This window comes from Eurosta solidaginis, chromosome 2 (assembly GCF_040869045.1).
Source record: "Eurosta solidaginis isolate ZX-2024a chromosome 2, ASM4086904v1, whole genome shotgun sequence".
Classification (NCBI taxonomy): Eukaryota; Metazoa; Arthropoda; class Insecta; order Diptera; family Tephritidae; genus Eurosta; species Eurosta solidaginis.
In genome coordinates, this window is record NC_090320.1 from 246,333,455 (window position 1) to 246,347,314 (window position 13,860).

Here is a 13,860-nt window from a genome sequence, read left to right on the forward strand (position 1 = left end):
ACTATGTTGAGGTGCCCTATGAAGCAAGTACCGTTTGAATAACGAGGTCTTTGTACTAACAATTATATGGCCAAAACATAAACATTGCTTGTTATTACACGTAAAAATATTAGAAAAAGACTTCTCTGTTCATAATTATGTCACTTCAGACTACATTACAGAAGTTACCAAATGATGATAACGACATACAAAGCGGAAACGACCCGAAACCCGTTTGACTTAGATTTCGGGTTTAGCTTTTATTTTAATGGTTTTATATGAGTTTGTCTGCAGTGACATAGTATAAGTTAAAAGTTTGCATAGGGCGGCAAACCACTTCAAAAATTGCCATGGCTTGGTTCGTGGTTCAAGAATTAGTATTGGAAATATCGGAAATATCGTGCCTGCGACTAGTACTGAACTGCGGGTTCAGTTTTGTTCAAATACTTCAATGTTTTAAGTACTTATAAGTATTTCCGAATTGCATATAAATAGGGTCTTCAAGAAAATACGAAATATTTTTATTCTTAACTACTACCAACTAAAATTGAAAAGTTGTGGGGATCGGGTTTTGAAGTCAGCAAAAAAAAGCTTCACATTACTTCAAGCCAAGTGCAATGTTTAAGTATAACTTAAATTTTTTAAATACATAGCGAAAGATATGGCAGAAGAAAGCTGCAATCTGAACTGCTTCAGGACTTCTCAGAAGTGTATGCAGATGTAAAGCAAATTAAGTTTTGATATAATAAAGTCCAGGTTTTATAAGGGTGCGGTCTTTCAGTAATTTTTATTAACTTTTTACAATTTGTGTCTTTAGAATTTTTTCTGGGACCTATTTTTCAAATATATTAATTTATTTTCCATCGGCTAAACTTCTATAGAATCAAATTTAGATTCGTATTCAACGACTCCGAAATCGCTCAAATATTAAATTTGATTTGAATTGTGTAATTTTTTGAAAAAAGTGTACGCAATTTCAGATTGTCCATTTTGATGTTTTCAAAAATCAATATTCATTTTTTCCCACCCCTCAGTTTAACCTTAACCACAGTGTGTCCTCCTGTGCATTGGTGCTTTCTTTAATACTACCATTTGAGCAAAAATAAATTTTGAGGATCTATAGAAGACTAGCCCAAAAAGAAAGAGCCATAGAAGTGAAAATAAAAATATCTCAATACAAGAAAAAGCTATGAATACTCCAGTTCAAACTCAAACAAGCCAAGCTTCGCCTTTTCAGGTTTTAGTTCAGAAAGTTACAAGTGAAGTTCAGAATTTTCAATTGAAGTTCAGAAAACTACAATTGAAGTCCAGAAATTTTCATTGAAGTTCCGAAAATTGCAATTGATGTTCAGCATATTAGAATTGAAGTTCAGAAAATTAGAACTGAAGTTCAGAAAATTACAATAGAAGTTCGAAATATTACAATTGAAGTTCAGAATATTACAATTGAAGTTCAGAACATTACAATTGAAGTTCAGATAATAACAACGGAATTCAGAAATTTCAATTGAAAATTCAGAAAATTATAATTGAAGTTCAAAAAATTACAATTGACGCTCACGAAATTACAATTGAAGTTCAGAAAATTACAATTGAAGTTCAGAAATTTCAATTGAAGTTCAGAAAATTACAATTGGAGTTCAGAAATTTCAATTGAAGTTTAGAAAACTACAATTGAAGCTCAGTAAATTACAATTGATGTTCAGAAAATTACAATTGAAGTTCAGAAATTTCAATTGAAGTTCAGAAATTTCAACTGAAGTTTAGAAAACTACGATTGAAGCTCAGGAAATTACAATTGGTGTTCAGAAAATTACAATTGAAGTTCAGAAAATTACAATTGAAGTTCAGAAAATTACAATTGAAGTTCAGAAATTTCAATTGAAGTTTAGAAAACTACAATTGATGCTCAGTAAATTACAATTGATGTTCAGAAAATTACAATTGAAGTTCAGAAAATTGCAACCGAAGTTCAGAAATTTCAACTGAAGTTTAGAAAACTACAATTGAAGCTCAGGAAATTACAATTGATGTTCAGAAAATTACAATTGAAGTTCAGAAATTTCAACTGAAATTTAGAAAACTACAATTGAAGATCAGGAAATTACAATTGATGTTCAGAATATTACAATTGAAGGTCAGAATTTTCAATTGAAGTTCAGAAAATAACAATTGCAGAAAATTACAATTGATGTTCAGAAATTGAATTACCGGTTTGTTTCCAAATAAAAGTTGGCCAGGGATGACAGAAAATCGTTCCAAAATAGTTCTAAATCGTACCCTGTCGGAAAAATCAACAACAAAGGATACTTTCTGCTTGATTTTGCATGAAAAACCTTTTACCTGTTTTCTGTTTTGCCTGCACATTTTTTCACTTACACAGTGTAATCAAGTAAAACTAAAAATACATAAACACATCCAAATATATTTAGAAGTGAATAACCGCAGCTTAATTAAGAATCAATTCACATACCCGATATCTGCAAATTAACGCGTCTAGACGGAAGTGTAATAAGTGATGTATTATTCGTACATACATATGTATATGCGTGTATACAAATATATGCACGCATTTTCTATGTGTACATACTTACATAAGTTTTCTAGATAAAAGTGAAAACGCAATACTTTGCATAAATGCGTAGGAACCTAAAAATGTGCAATGGCACTTTTGTGCACAAAATGTACTTAAAATCCTTCAAAAGTTTTTCCTCATTCCTTCGACTAAAACTCTCCAGCTTGAGTTCATTCTTTTAGCTTATGCAATGCGACAACATAAAATTTTAATGATTTCAACTATGTAACATTTTACCCAAAGCGAAAAGGTACATTAAGAACTACGATAAATAGCGGTAATGGGGAATGAAAATGGTAAACGCCTTTCAATAGTAATAAAAACAGACATAGTCACCTACTTACAAACTTGTATACATACATAGTTGTTAAAAATAGGCACCCTGAACACTATGAGTATGAGAAATGAAACTCAATATGTGCTCATTAGGGTGCTTATTATTTGTAAATATGTACATAAATTGTTTTAAAGCGAATATAAAACAGAGTTTCACCTAGAAAGGTTCGCACAGCAACATAAACGAACCATGAAATTTTATCCTGTAGACGGATTTAGGATTACATCGAGTATGGAAGCGCGCTACGTGAGCTCTATGGCTACCCTTGCGGTAAGCAGCCAGGCAACCATGTTCTCATTTGGTGAGACTTATCATATCCTGTCTGTTACTTCCTTCGATTTTGCTCGAAGTGTTCATATTCGAAGAAGGTGTGGCGTACGTCATCTAAAACACTGTAGTATAAGCATTTCGGCTTTGACATAAGTAACAGTGTCCAAAAGTGGAACCAGATAGAAGGCGACCTCTCCACGTAGTTGTTTTAACAATCTGTTGAATTTGTGGTTTAATGACCACATTTTGTAAGTTAACACGCGCCAGTTGCCCTTATTGCAACGTTCCCAGGGATGGCCAATACACGTGCCCTTATATTTCTCACAACATACGGCCACGCATGGCAACCTAATACCTTAATTCAAGGCCATAGTTAGTGACGGCGGCTAATACGTATGCTATCATTCTCCAAACGCATTGTCAGCATAATTGCATTTCGCACAGTTGTGAAATCCAGCCAAGGCATACTGAACTTGTGAGAAGCAGCTGGCATGCTGATTCACAACACCGGGGTTCAATATTATGCCGTGATCAATATTATAAGGCGCGACCACGACACTAAGCGGGCAGTCGAGTTCGGGACGGAAGAGTATTTCAACCTATTTAGTTTTAACTGGTGTTTTAGTGTAAAATAAAAATATACTTAGTCTCTAGTTAAATCTTTCTGTTAAATCTTTTTGTTTGTATTTATTCATTGGGCGAGTTGGCCCAACAAAATAATTTTTTTATTCATCAAGGACTATTGTCGTTTAACTTGTATGACGTCCGACACTTTGCGTTGCAATCACTGACATTCGCATTCACCACTATGTAATTCCACAAATTTCATAAAGGCACTCAGGTTAACTGTCACTAACCGAAGTTAATGAAAACTTTTCTTGCATAGGAATTCTAGTTCACACGAGATAATATGACTCGTTGCGTTGTACATAATATGCCCCTTGTTGTCTGGTCCAACTTTCTGCTCCACTGCTGTTACCAGCGTTGGATAGATTCTTCAAGTGCCTGCATGACAACAACATCTCTACTTGCTTTAGCGTCGATATTAATAATTCCTTTTCTTCGCTCAGCGAGAAGATATGGGGTATCTTTCGCAATGACAAGGACAGCTTCTGTGGAAATCTTGTGGTGAGCTGAAGTAGTTTTCTGTTCCCCTCTACGTTGGACCGAAGTAGACGGAGTTCTATATTCCCGGTGCTTTATAGCACCGCCAAATTTCTACAAGATTATAGAATTCTGACTGATACGAGCACCTGTACATGGCTATACACTGACTATGTTTGACATTAATCTGTTCAGATTTGCTTTTGCCTTACCCCCAAATATCTCGTTTCGTCGGCTGAAAACCTTGCTTAACTTAAGCTTACTGTCATAAAAACATTCCAGATTTCTTACTTACTTAATTGACACTTAACCGTCTAAACGGTTATGGCCGTCCAACAAGGCCATTCGCTCCTTCGCTCCGCCAACCGGCGCCAATTGTTCACACCAAAGGAGTTTAAATCTTTTTCCACTCCTTCCAATGGAGTTGGGGCCGCCCTCTACTTCTGCTTCCATAGGCGGGTTCCGATAGAAACACTTTCTTGGCCGGAGCATCATCTTTCATTCGCATAACATGGCCTTGCCAGCACAGCCGCTGCGTTTTAATTCGCTGGACAATGTGGATGTCTGCGTATAGCTCGTACAGCTCATCATTAAATCTTCTTCGGTACTCGCCATCGCCAACGCATAGAGTTCTTTCGAAGAACTTTTCTCTCGAACACTCCCAAACCCGCTTCATCTGCTGTTGCCATGGTCCATGCTTCTGCCCCATATAGCACGACGAGTACGATCAGTGGCTTGTAGAGTATGATTTTCGTTCGCCGAGAGAGGACTTTACTTTTCAATTGCCTACCTAGTCCAAAGTAGCATTTATTGGCAAGATTGATTCTTCGCTGGATTTCAGTGCTGATGTTGATGCTAGTGTTGATGCTGGTTCCCAAATAAACGAAGTCTTTTACTATTTCGAAATTATGACTGCCAACAGTAGCGTGGTTGCCAAGGCGCGTATGCGCTGACTCTTTGCCCGGTGACAGCAGGTACTTCGTTTTGTCCTCATTCACCATCAAAAAACCCATTCCAACCCAGGTTTCGGACCAATCACCAAACCGGGAGCTGTTCCTCTACTACATATATTCACTTCTCTTGACCGTGAATCATTTCGAACAAATCTAGAAAATATTGCGTTGCCTTGAAAGAGTACTCTAGAACTTCAGGCATATCATTGCACATGTGGTTTTGATTTCCATCAAGCCAATCAGTATGCGCTTACGCTATGGCATCCAATGTGACGTAACCTCCTCAAAAGCTATACCCTATACCAACGGTAAGGTATTTATTTCTCATCCTCTAATACTAACGTCATGCGTTTCTACAGAAGGATATTGTAGGTAAAGTAAATCGGGCATTATGTTTACAGCCCTAAGTGACTTTGAGATCATGGTAAAAATTTGCTATTTCCAGCAGTTTTTTTTTCTGAAATATTAAGCCAAGTTAAAGCTTAAGGACCAGTGGTTTGTATAAAAGGTCATCCGATATTTGGAGCTCTGCCACTCAGACAACGATTTGTTTTGAAGTTGCAAAATAAGGCGCACTCTAATCTTCTCACCACACTTTAGGGTGTATGTATGTATTACCTTATTTGGCCCCTTGCCATAGCAACCAAAATATAGGTCAAACGGACTTGCAGCCTTTTTGTTTCTATTTTTATTCAATACTTGCGCTGTAAAGTAAATGCCTTTAAATACTTGAATACTTACTTAAAAGCGTCGCAAGCAACTAAAATTTAAACGTGCATAAATATGTTTGTTTCGTTAAAATTTAAAACAATAAATGCATTGCTCAAAGAGCCAGCAAACGAACGAACGAGCGAGCTCCTTGAAGCACACAATCCTTTTTAAGGCAACTTACTACATAAAGAATTGAATTGAAGCAGCAACAGAGGTATGCCGTGTTGCATGCCATTCCTAAGGAGCTGAGGAAATCGACAACTGACATGCTTTACCTACATACATACAATATGCAAAACTGTTAGAGAGGGTAATAAATAAAATAGAAAATGTAAATTTTTTAGGACAACTATTACAGTTTGACTTAAAAAATGAAACCAAACATAAAATATGCAGTCTTTATTTTTAGCTTAATTGAGAACTTGCGTTGGACTTAAGTGGTTTGAGCTGAATTTGGTTTGAAAATCTAGAAGTTGTGGCTAGTTTCGATCTCATTGTCAATTATTGTCTTTCATCTCATATAGACAGCTATTTTTACAATGGACTTTAATAAAAACTTTTAAATCACTCAATGCAATCGCTTTAACTTTTTGTGAATTCAATGCTATGACCAAACAAAAGTTCTGTACTTAAGTACGTACATGGCGTATGAGTAACTTTTGCTGACATACAAAATTTATCGCACCACCCAGTGGCGCACGTGAAATTGAAAGAAAAAATTTAATTAAAAATACTTAGTTCTGAAATATGCAAAAGATTCGTCTTGATCGAAGGAATCTATAGTCAAAATTTGGTGATGACTGACGTTTCCATAGGGAACACACAAACACACACACAGAATTTGATTTTTATATATGTATATAGATAGATAGATAGATGATACTTTACACTTTTACGTTGATACGCATCCATCATAAGTTATAAAATGCGTTGCGAGTGAGAAAAGGGTGGCGTCTTAAGAGCATCTGAATGGCTCGCCTTGCCATGGACCAAACGGGGTGATTTCTAAGTCTCAAAGTCCATTAATGGTTTTTTAAGATAACACCTACTGAATATTTTTATCAAAACTGCAATAGTTACAGATGTCGTCCCTGAGAACTGTGCTAATGATCCGCGAATAGCGTGTATAAAGAAGTTCAGTATTCAGAACTTCGCATAATGAGGAAGGAGAAAAGTAAAGGTTTCTCATAAAAATCACTTACACACTTTCTCAACTCGTCTCTGCGTTAAAGCTACAGATGCTTTTTACAGTATTTCGATAGAGGTTGAGTCAGGACTTGAGTTTCACTAGGTAGGTCAAATTGATAACTGCACTTGCTTGAGGGAGCTTCACAAAGGATTTTCTTCAGCTCTTTGTAAATGTTGCGGCCTTGTTATAGCCCGAACTCATGGTACTATAAAGGGTAGATAGTGACATGTCGCTCGATATCTGATGTATGGATATTTTATCCTTATTAATTTCGCGCTATTAATTTCCTGCTGTCCTTCACTTTAGGTGATTCTTTGATAGAATAACGTCGTAGCAGGGCAGCACCATATGGTATTCAACAGACACAACAATTTTTTTGACCGAGGACTTGAAGGAGCGTAGCATTTTGCTCAGTGTGAAAATTTTGATTATAACTTTTTTAGTTTAAATATCAAAGTTCAGAAAAGTACAATTCAGATTTAGAAAAATACAATTAAAGATCAGAATTTGCATTTCAAAAAAATGTTCAAGCTCAGGTTTTTCATTTCGTATTCAGAAAACTGTAACTTAAGCTCAAAAAATTACAGTTCGGATTCAAAATTTTTATTTCAAATTCAGAAAAATACAATTAAAATTCGGAAAATTTCCAATTTAAGTTCAGTATTTCCATTTAAAATTCAGAAAAGAACAATTAAGGGTCAGAATTTACATTACAAATTCATAAAAATACAGTTCAAGTTCAGATTTATCATTTCGAATTCAGAAAATTGTAATTCAAGCTTAGAAAATTGCGATTCGGATTCATAAATTGTAATTCAATTCAAAAAAATGCAATTCAAGTTTTAGAAAATTCAAATTCAAAATTTTTATTTCAAATTCAGAAAATTTCAATTAGAGCTCAGAAAATTACAATTCAAATTCAGAAAAGAACAATTTAAGTTAAGTATTTCTATTTCAAATTCAAAAAACAATTCCAGAATTTACATTCCAAATTCATAAAAATGCAGTTCAAGTTCAGATATGTCATTTCGAATTCCGAAAATTGTAATTCAAGCTTAGAAAATTGCGATTCGGATTAATAAATTGCAATTCAATTCAAAAAAATGCAAGTCAATTTTTAGAAAATTCAATTTCATAATTTTTATTTCAAATTCAGAAAATTTCAATTCAAGTTCAAACAGTTAAGGGTTATGTTCAGAATTAGCATATCAAACTCAGAAATTTTCAAACCAAGTTCAGAAAATTTCAATTCAAACTCATAAAATGCAATTCAAGTTGAAATCTCTCTTTTCAAATTCAGAAAATTGCGATTCAACTGCAGAAATGTACAATTCATCTTCATAATTTCTTATGAATTTATATTCAAAAATTTACAATTTAAGATTTTATATTACATAAATAAGTTAGGTTAGATAGAACTTGCCGGCGCGTAAGAATCTCACATAAAAAGTGAAATGCGAAATAAACAGGTAGTGGTGAAGAGTCCCCTAGAGCCCCTTTTTGACGCACAAAATATTGGACAATGGGCGTGGCACCGCCCACTTTTAAAAGAAGGTAATTTAAAAGTTTTGCAAGCTGTAATTTGGCAGCTGAGTATGTAATGTTGGGTTACACCCGAACTTAGCCTTCCTTACTTGTTTTGAATAATATTCTTTACTGGCTTCCAGCCAATCGCTGATACTACAATGCTGTACTTTTGAATTATTTATATATGTATGAACTTTAAAAAAAAACCCAACAACACCATTTCTGGCAAATAGTACAGTTTCAAGACAGATTATGTAATTTTTTGTAATATTTATAACATATCTAGCTGCTATCATTTGCTTCCTATCAAAAATTTATACTTGTTTTCTTTACCTTTCACTTTCAGTGCTCCCACCAACCACCCAACCAACGCTAATGACAACAATAACAACACCAACAACAGCACAACTCAATTCATCAGCATCATCTGTAGCATCAAAACCAGAAGTAGCAACAACAACAATAGCACATAATCATGCAACAGTGGATGCATTAAAATCAACAGAGAACGTGGAACCACATTCAACGCCACGATCCAAACAGCGGCTAATCAAAGTGGATTTCTCATTGTTGCAGGTAAAAATCGAAATAAATAAAACAAACAAATATACAAAAACTCAAACATTTTTGTAAAGTGGCTCGTATGTGCTACAATATTTTGATACATAATCAGTATTTCAGCAGGGAACCAGTGTTTATGCAATACTGAAATTGTAGAGCTAAGTAAATTAGATTGTAGGTAAAAATATTCAGCGCTTGACTTAATCAGCAAATCTTGATTTTCTTTTGGGTAAGCAAGTAGTTAAAGTTGGCTAATTTGATTTTTTGTTTTATGTGCAATATGCATGTTTGATTGACGGTGAGTGGCATGGTTCAATTATGTACAGGTTGGCTCATCTCATCAGCTGATTTTATTTATGTCATTGCATTGTCGAAGGGATTGTCAAACGGAGATGGCAAACTCAAAACGAAACCAACACATTGGCAACATTTTACTTACACATACAAAAACTGCTAAGTTTTATGTTTCCATTCCATACCATTCGCACCAACACCGATTTACACAGATTTTGACAATTTGAACAGAAATATTTTGTTGCTTTACAGATGAGCCAACCTGTATATAGTTGAACCATGGGTGAGTGGCATATTCCATGTAACTTGAAGGGTTGCACTCCCACGCATATGTGTGCTTACATAGTAGGGTGCACCTTATTTGAACGGAGGCACATTTTTGTGAAGGGCCAGTTAATGGTGACTTAACCATAACCAGATGAAACAGCTGATCGAACCAACCTTATGAAATCAATGTAATCGATTAATGGTGCCATACCATAACGCTAAAGCCATAGCCATTGCCAAAGCCATAACCATACCATAGCCAACCAATTGGTTTTTGGTTTTTCGCCATATCCATACCCTAACAATATTTGAGTTGGATAATTTATTAACTTTTTGTAGATTTTATTTATTGTTTTGGATACGTTTTGACTAAGAGACTTATTTTTTGTGGTATATGCTTGTAATTGTTTGCGTTTTCTTCATTTTAAATTTTTAGGTTAAGGCACCAATAACTAATGCCAATTTGATATGGATAAGTAAAAATATGGTTATGAGTATGGCGCTATGACTATGTCAACTTTAACTCGGGCTTTAAGCTACACCTTTTCAACCCAGTAATGAGAAAACGTAAATTATAATTAGAAACCGTAAATTTATAAAGGCAATACGTAAATTAGCATTTAGAAAACATAAAAAGGTATTAAGAATACCTAAAATTTGTAACGAGAAAACATAAGTTGCAATGAGAAAAAATGAAGTTGTAATCTCTTTAAATTATAATGAGAAGACCTAAAATTTATAATGGGAATAAATAAATTCCTAATGAGAAGGCGTCAACTTTTAATGAGATCAAACTTTTGTACATGTAGTTTACGGTTCTTACTTTAATTATTTCACTTTAATCTGTGTATACATATAATGGTAAGTAGGCGTATTTTTTTTCATTATGTCTTACAAAACAAAAAGCATATAACAATGGAGTTTCAAGACGATTGTGCAATTTGTCTAACAAATATGAAATAGAAAAGCGTTTCTCGTATTTTAAATTGGTATACAACTAGCGAGATTTGGTGATCGTCTGCATAGTCTAACATTCTCATAATATGTCGGCTGTGTTACGTTTGGGTCCGTACGCACCAATGCTCAATAATAATAAACCCAAAGGATTAATACCATCCAAAGCCCGCCCAACCGACACGAGGGGCGCATCCGTATGGCGCACGGATTTTGTTGTTGATAGGCGGAGGTTTGTTAAATAAGTTTCGACCGTAACACGTAATACGGGCCCAGCACACAACAACATTCCACGCAGATGCCCTTGCTATGTAATATATGGCAGTGGGACAATAATACCAAAAAAATATAACTTTTGAATCAATTTTAAATTTTTCATTATCAATTAACGTTTTGCCAATATGGATTCATATATTCTCTTACAAGTGTACGTTGTTTCAATATACACTCATCCTTTCTCATTACAAATTTACGTTTTCTAATTATAAACTACATTTTCCCGTTGCAAAATTATATTTTCTCATTATAAAATGATAATTTTTTAATATATTTTACGTTTTCTGATTATAAACTTACGTTTTCTCAATACTGGGTTGAAAAGGGTAGAAATGTTGCCTATTCTGTGGAAAATTTCTGAAATAAGACGGTCTTACATCATCTCGGAACAGTAATTTTTTTATCGTAGTGTTATAAGTTTTCTATCAATAACAAAGGTTATCGATGAGTTATCGGTTTTTTATCGACGAGTTTTTATGGAAAAGCTATCGACTCTCTATCGATAAGATTTTGACATTGATTTGTCAAAATGTTATCGGTTTACTATCGACAAGTTATTGATTGGTTATCCAAAATTATCGATTAGTTATCAAAAAGCTATCCATATGCTATCGAAAAGTGATCGAGTATTTACCAGAAGTTATCGTCTATTTGTCAAAAATGTATCGATATATTCTCAAAAAGTTATCAATGTTTTGTAGAAGATTTATCGATTTGCTACTGAATTGTTGTCAATTTGTTATTGGAGTGTTATCGATTTGTCATAGATTTTATATCGAAAAGCTTTTAATTTTCTATCGGAGTGCTTACAATTTCGTGTCAGCGTGTTATGAATTTGTTAACTGTGACTCAGATACCGATAAAATTTTAATATTACATCGATGACACATCTGTAACCCGTCGATAACAAGTCGAAATAAACCAATAAGAAACCGTTATCAAACAACAGAACAGTTATTTCGAATTCTTTTTATGCATTATAACTCAAGTATATTGACTTTCACGAATAATATTAATACTAAGCCTATGAGTATTGTACTGTGCCAATAATATTTTGTATGCGGCCTATATACATAGATCGAAAGTGAGAAGCTCAAAGGACAGCCGTCCCTTGAGAGTATTTTTTTCAAACCGTTACTATCCTGGGTTTATTCGACTGCGACCAATATATACCATATACGTAGATCGAAGTTTTGCAATTTTGGTAGATGAAGCAGTGTCACCCCCACTCTCCCTTCCTGTTAACCCGTCCTTTTTCTTCCGATTTCATAAATCATTATGACCATGAAGCTTTTGGATCTATGCAGATGTTTGATAAATGGATTACATTAGAAAAATAGATATATGGTACATATTTAGGAATATATAGATATCATATTGGAAATATCTTTTTGTAATTTCGTTTTTGATTTGAAGGCTGCGAAGAAATTTACAGGGTTTAATAGAGTTGTTGGGGAATAGCTTTGTTCGTCCTGGTGTTGGGTTTTTTTTTTTTACGTAATTTTAAAATGATCTTGAGACCATTTTGGAATTGCTTTCGATATCATAGATCTTGTCACAGAGTCTTTTTGCTGAATAGGCTATAGATTCACATTTTTGAAGGTCCACATGTAGCTACTTGACGATCATATTTAGCCCTTCACACGGCAGCCATTTCTATGTACTGGAGCGACTCGGGCTTTTCCCCGACCAAGCGCTGTCATTTCAGTGTAACCCCATTTTATTTGTTGCGTCTCTTCACAGTTATTTGAACGTGACTTATTGATCATCCATCAGCTCCGTTTCTCTTAAGTATACATTCAGTTGGCTTTACACAGTCCAGTCTCGTAGGACACCCCCATTGACTTTTAATGAGCATAACAAAATATAGGAGGTGTGACATAAGTTCAACGGCCATGACGTCAATTGATCTTATGACCACTTCAAGTAGCTAAAGCCTCACTTAAGTTATAACGATATGAATTATGCACAGTTCGGTTGTTCTGAAGAAGTCACAAAATCATTATGACCATCTTGTTTTTCTGAAAAGCTCATGGCCATAATGTCAAACGGTGTTTTGATAGATGGCCGTTAAGTGAAATTTAAAAATATCGTAAGATAAATTGTTATTATTACCATTTAAAACGATCACTGGGTCAATTGATTTTAATATCATTTGCAGTGTTTATGCACGTTGAGGTTATTTCACCCATTCAAAAATAACTTAATATTTTCTGCCGCATAGTTTTATTTATTTTCTGAATCTATATCAACTTGAATAAATCTTCCGGTTATCCAATTCAAACTTGGCTTGTTTTTGTATAGTTCAATCTTGCTTTATAAGGTGCGCCCTAATACACATCTATGTACGCCCAAAATTTTTTAAAAAACAATATCGTGACTTGATTTAACGATTTTTTCTGCTTAGCATGTATAGTAATTCTAGACTGAAATCTACACACACATGTAAGTGCATTTATAAGAATGTACCTATTAAATTTAAAATGTTTTATAAAATTTCCAGTTGACCTCTTACGCCTGCCAATGGTCATGTACTCAATATTATTTGCTGCATATGTGGAAGTAAATTATGATTTCCATTAAATACCTTACAAACCAAAAACAAATCTATTAAACTACAATCAACCATAAAAGCAAAAAAATGTATAAAAAAATCAAGCAAGTGAAAGCAAAATTAATGGCAAATATTAATAAAATCTTAATTGAAGAAAATTTAAGTCAATTTAAAGGTAAAATTTTGATTTTTTAATTTTCTCTACTTTCAACAAGAAGAAACCACATTCATATGTTAAACACAGCTGAACAAACTCCCAAGTTTACTCAACGACCTGAGATCGTAAGCAACATTACTGTCAATTACTTT

The 13,860-nt window shown here is 34.2% G+C and overlaps 1 protein-coding gene across 10 annotated transcripts in view; it reads left to right on the plus strand.

Annotated features, from left to right (window-relative positions):
• The window catches only part of spir (spire type actin nucleation factor), a 422,518-nt gene that overhangs the window by 375,748 nt on the left and 32,910 nt on the right, over nt 1-13,860 (plus strand). For all 10 annotated transcript variants that reach the window (XM_067767511.1, XM_067767514.1, XM_067767513.1 and 7 more), the window contains one exon: nt 8,992-9,221. In XM_067767511.1, the coding sequence (XP_067623612.1) occupies nt 8,992-9,221 (230 nt within the window). The remainder of the gene's footprint in view (nt 1-8,991; nt 9,222-13,860) is intronic.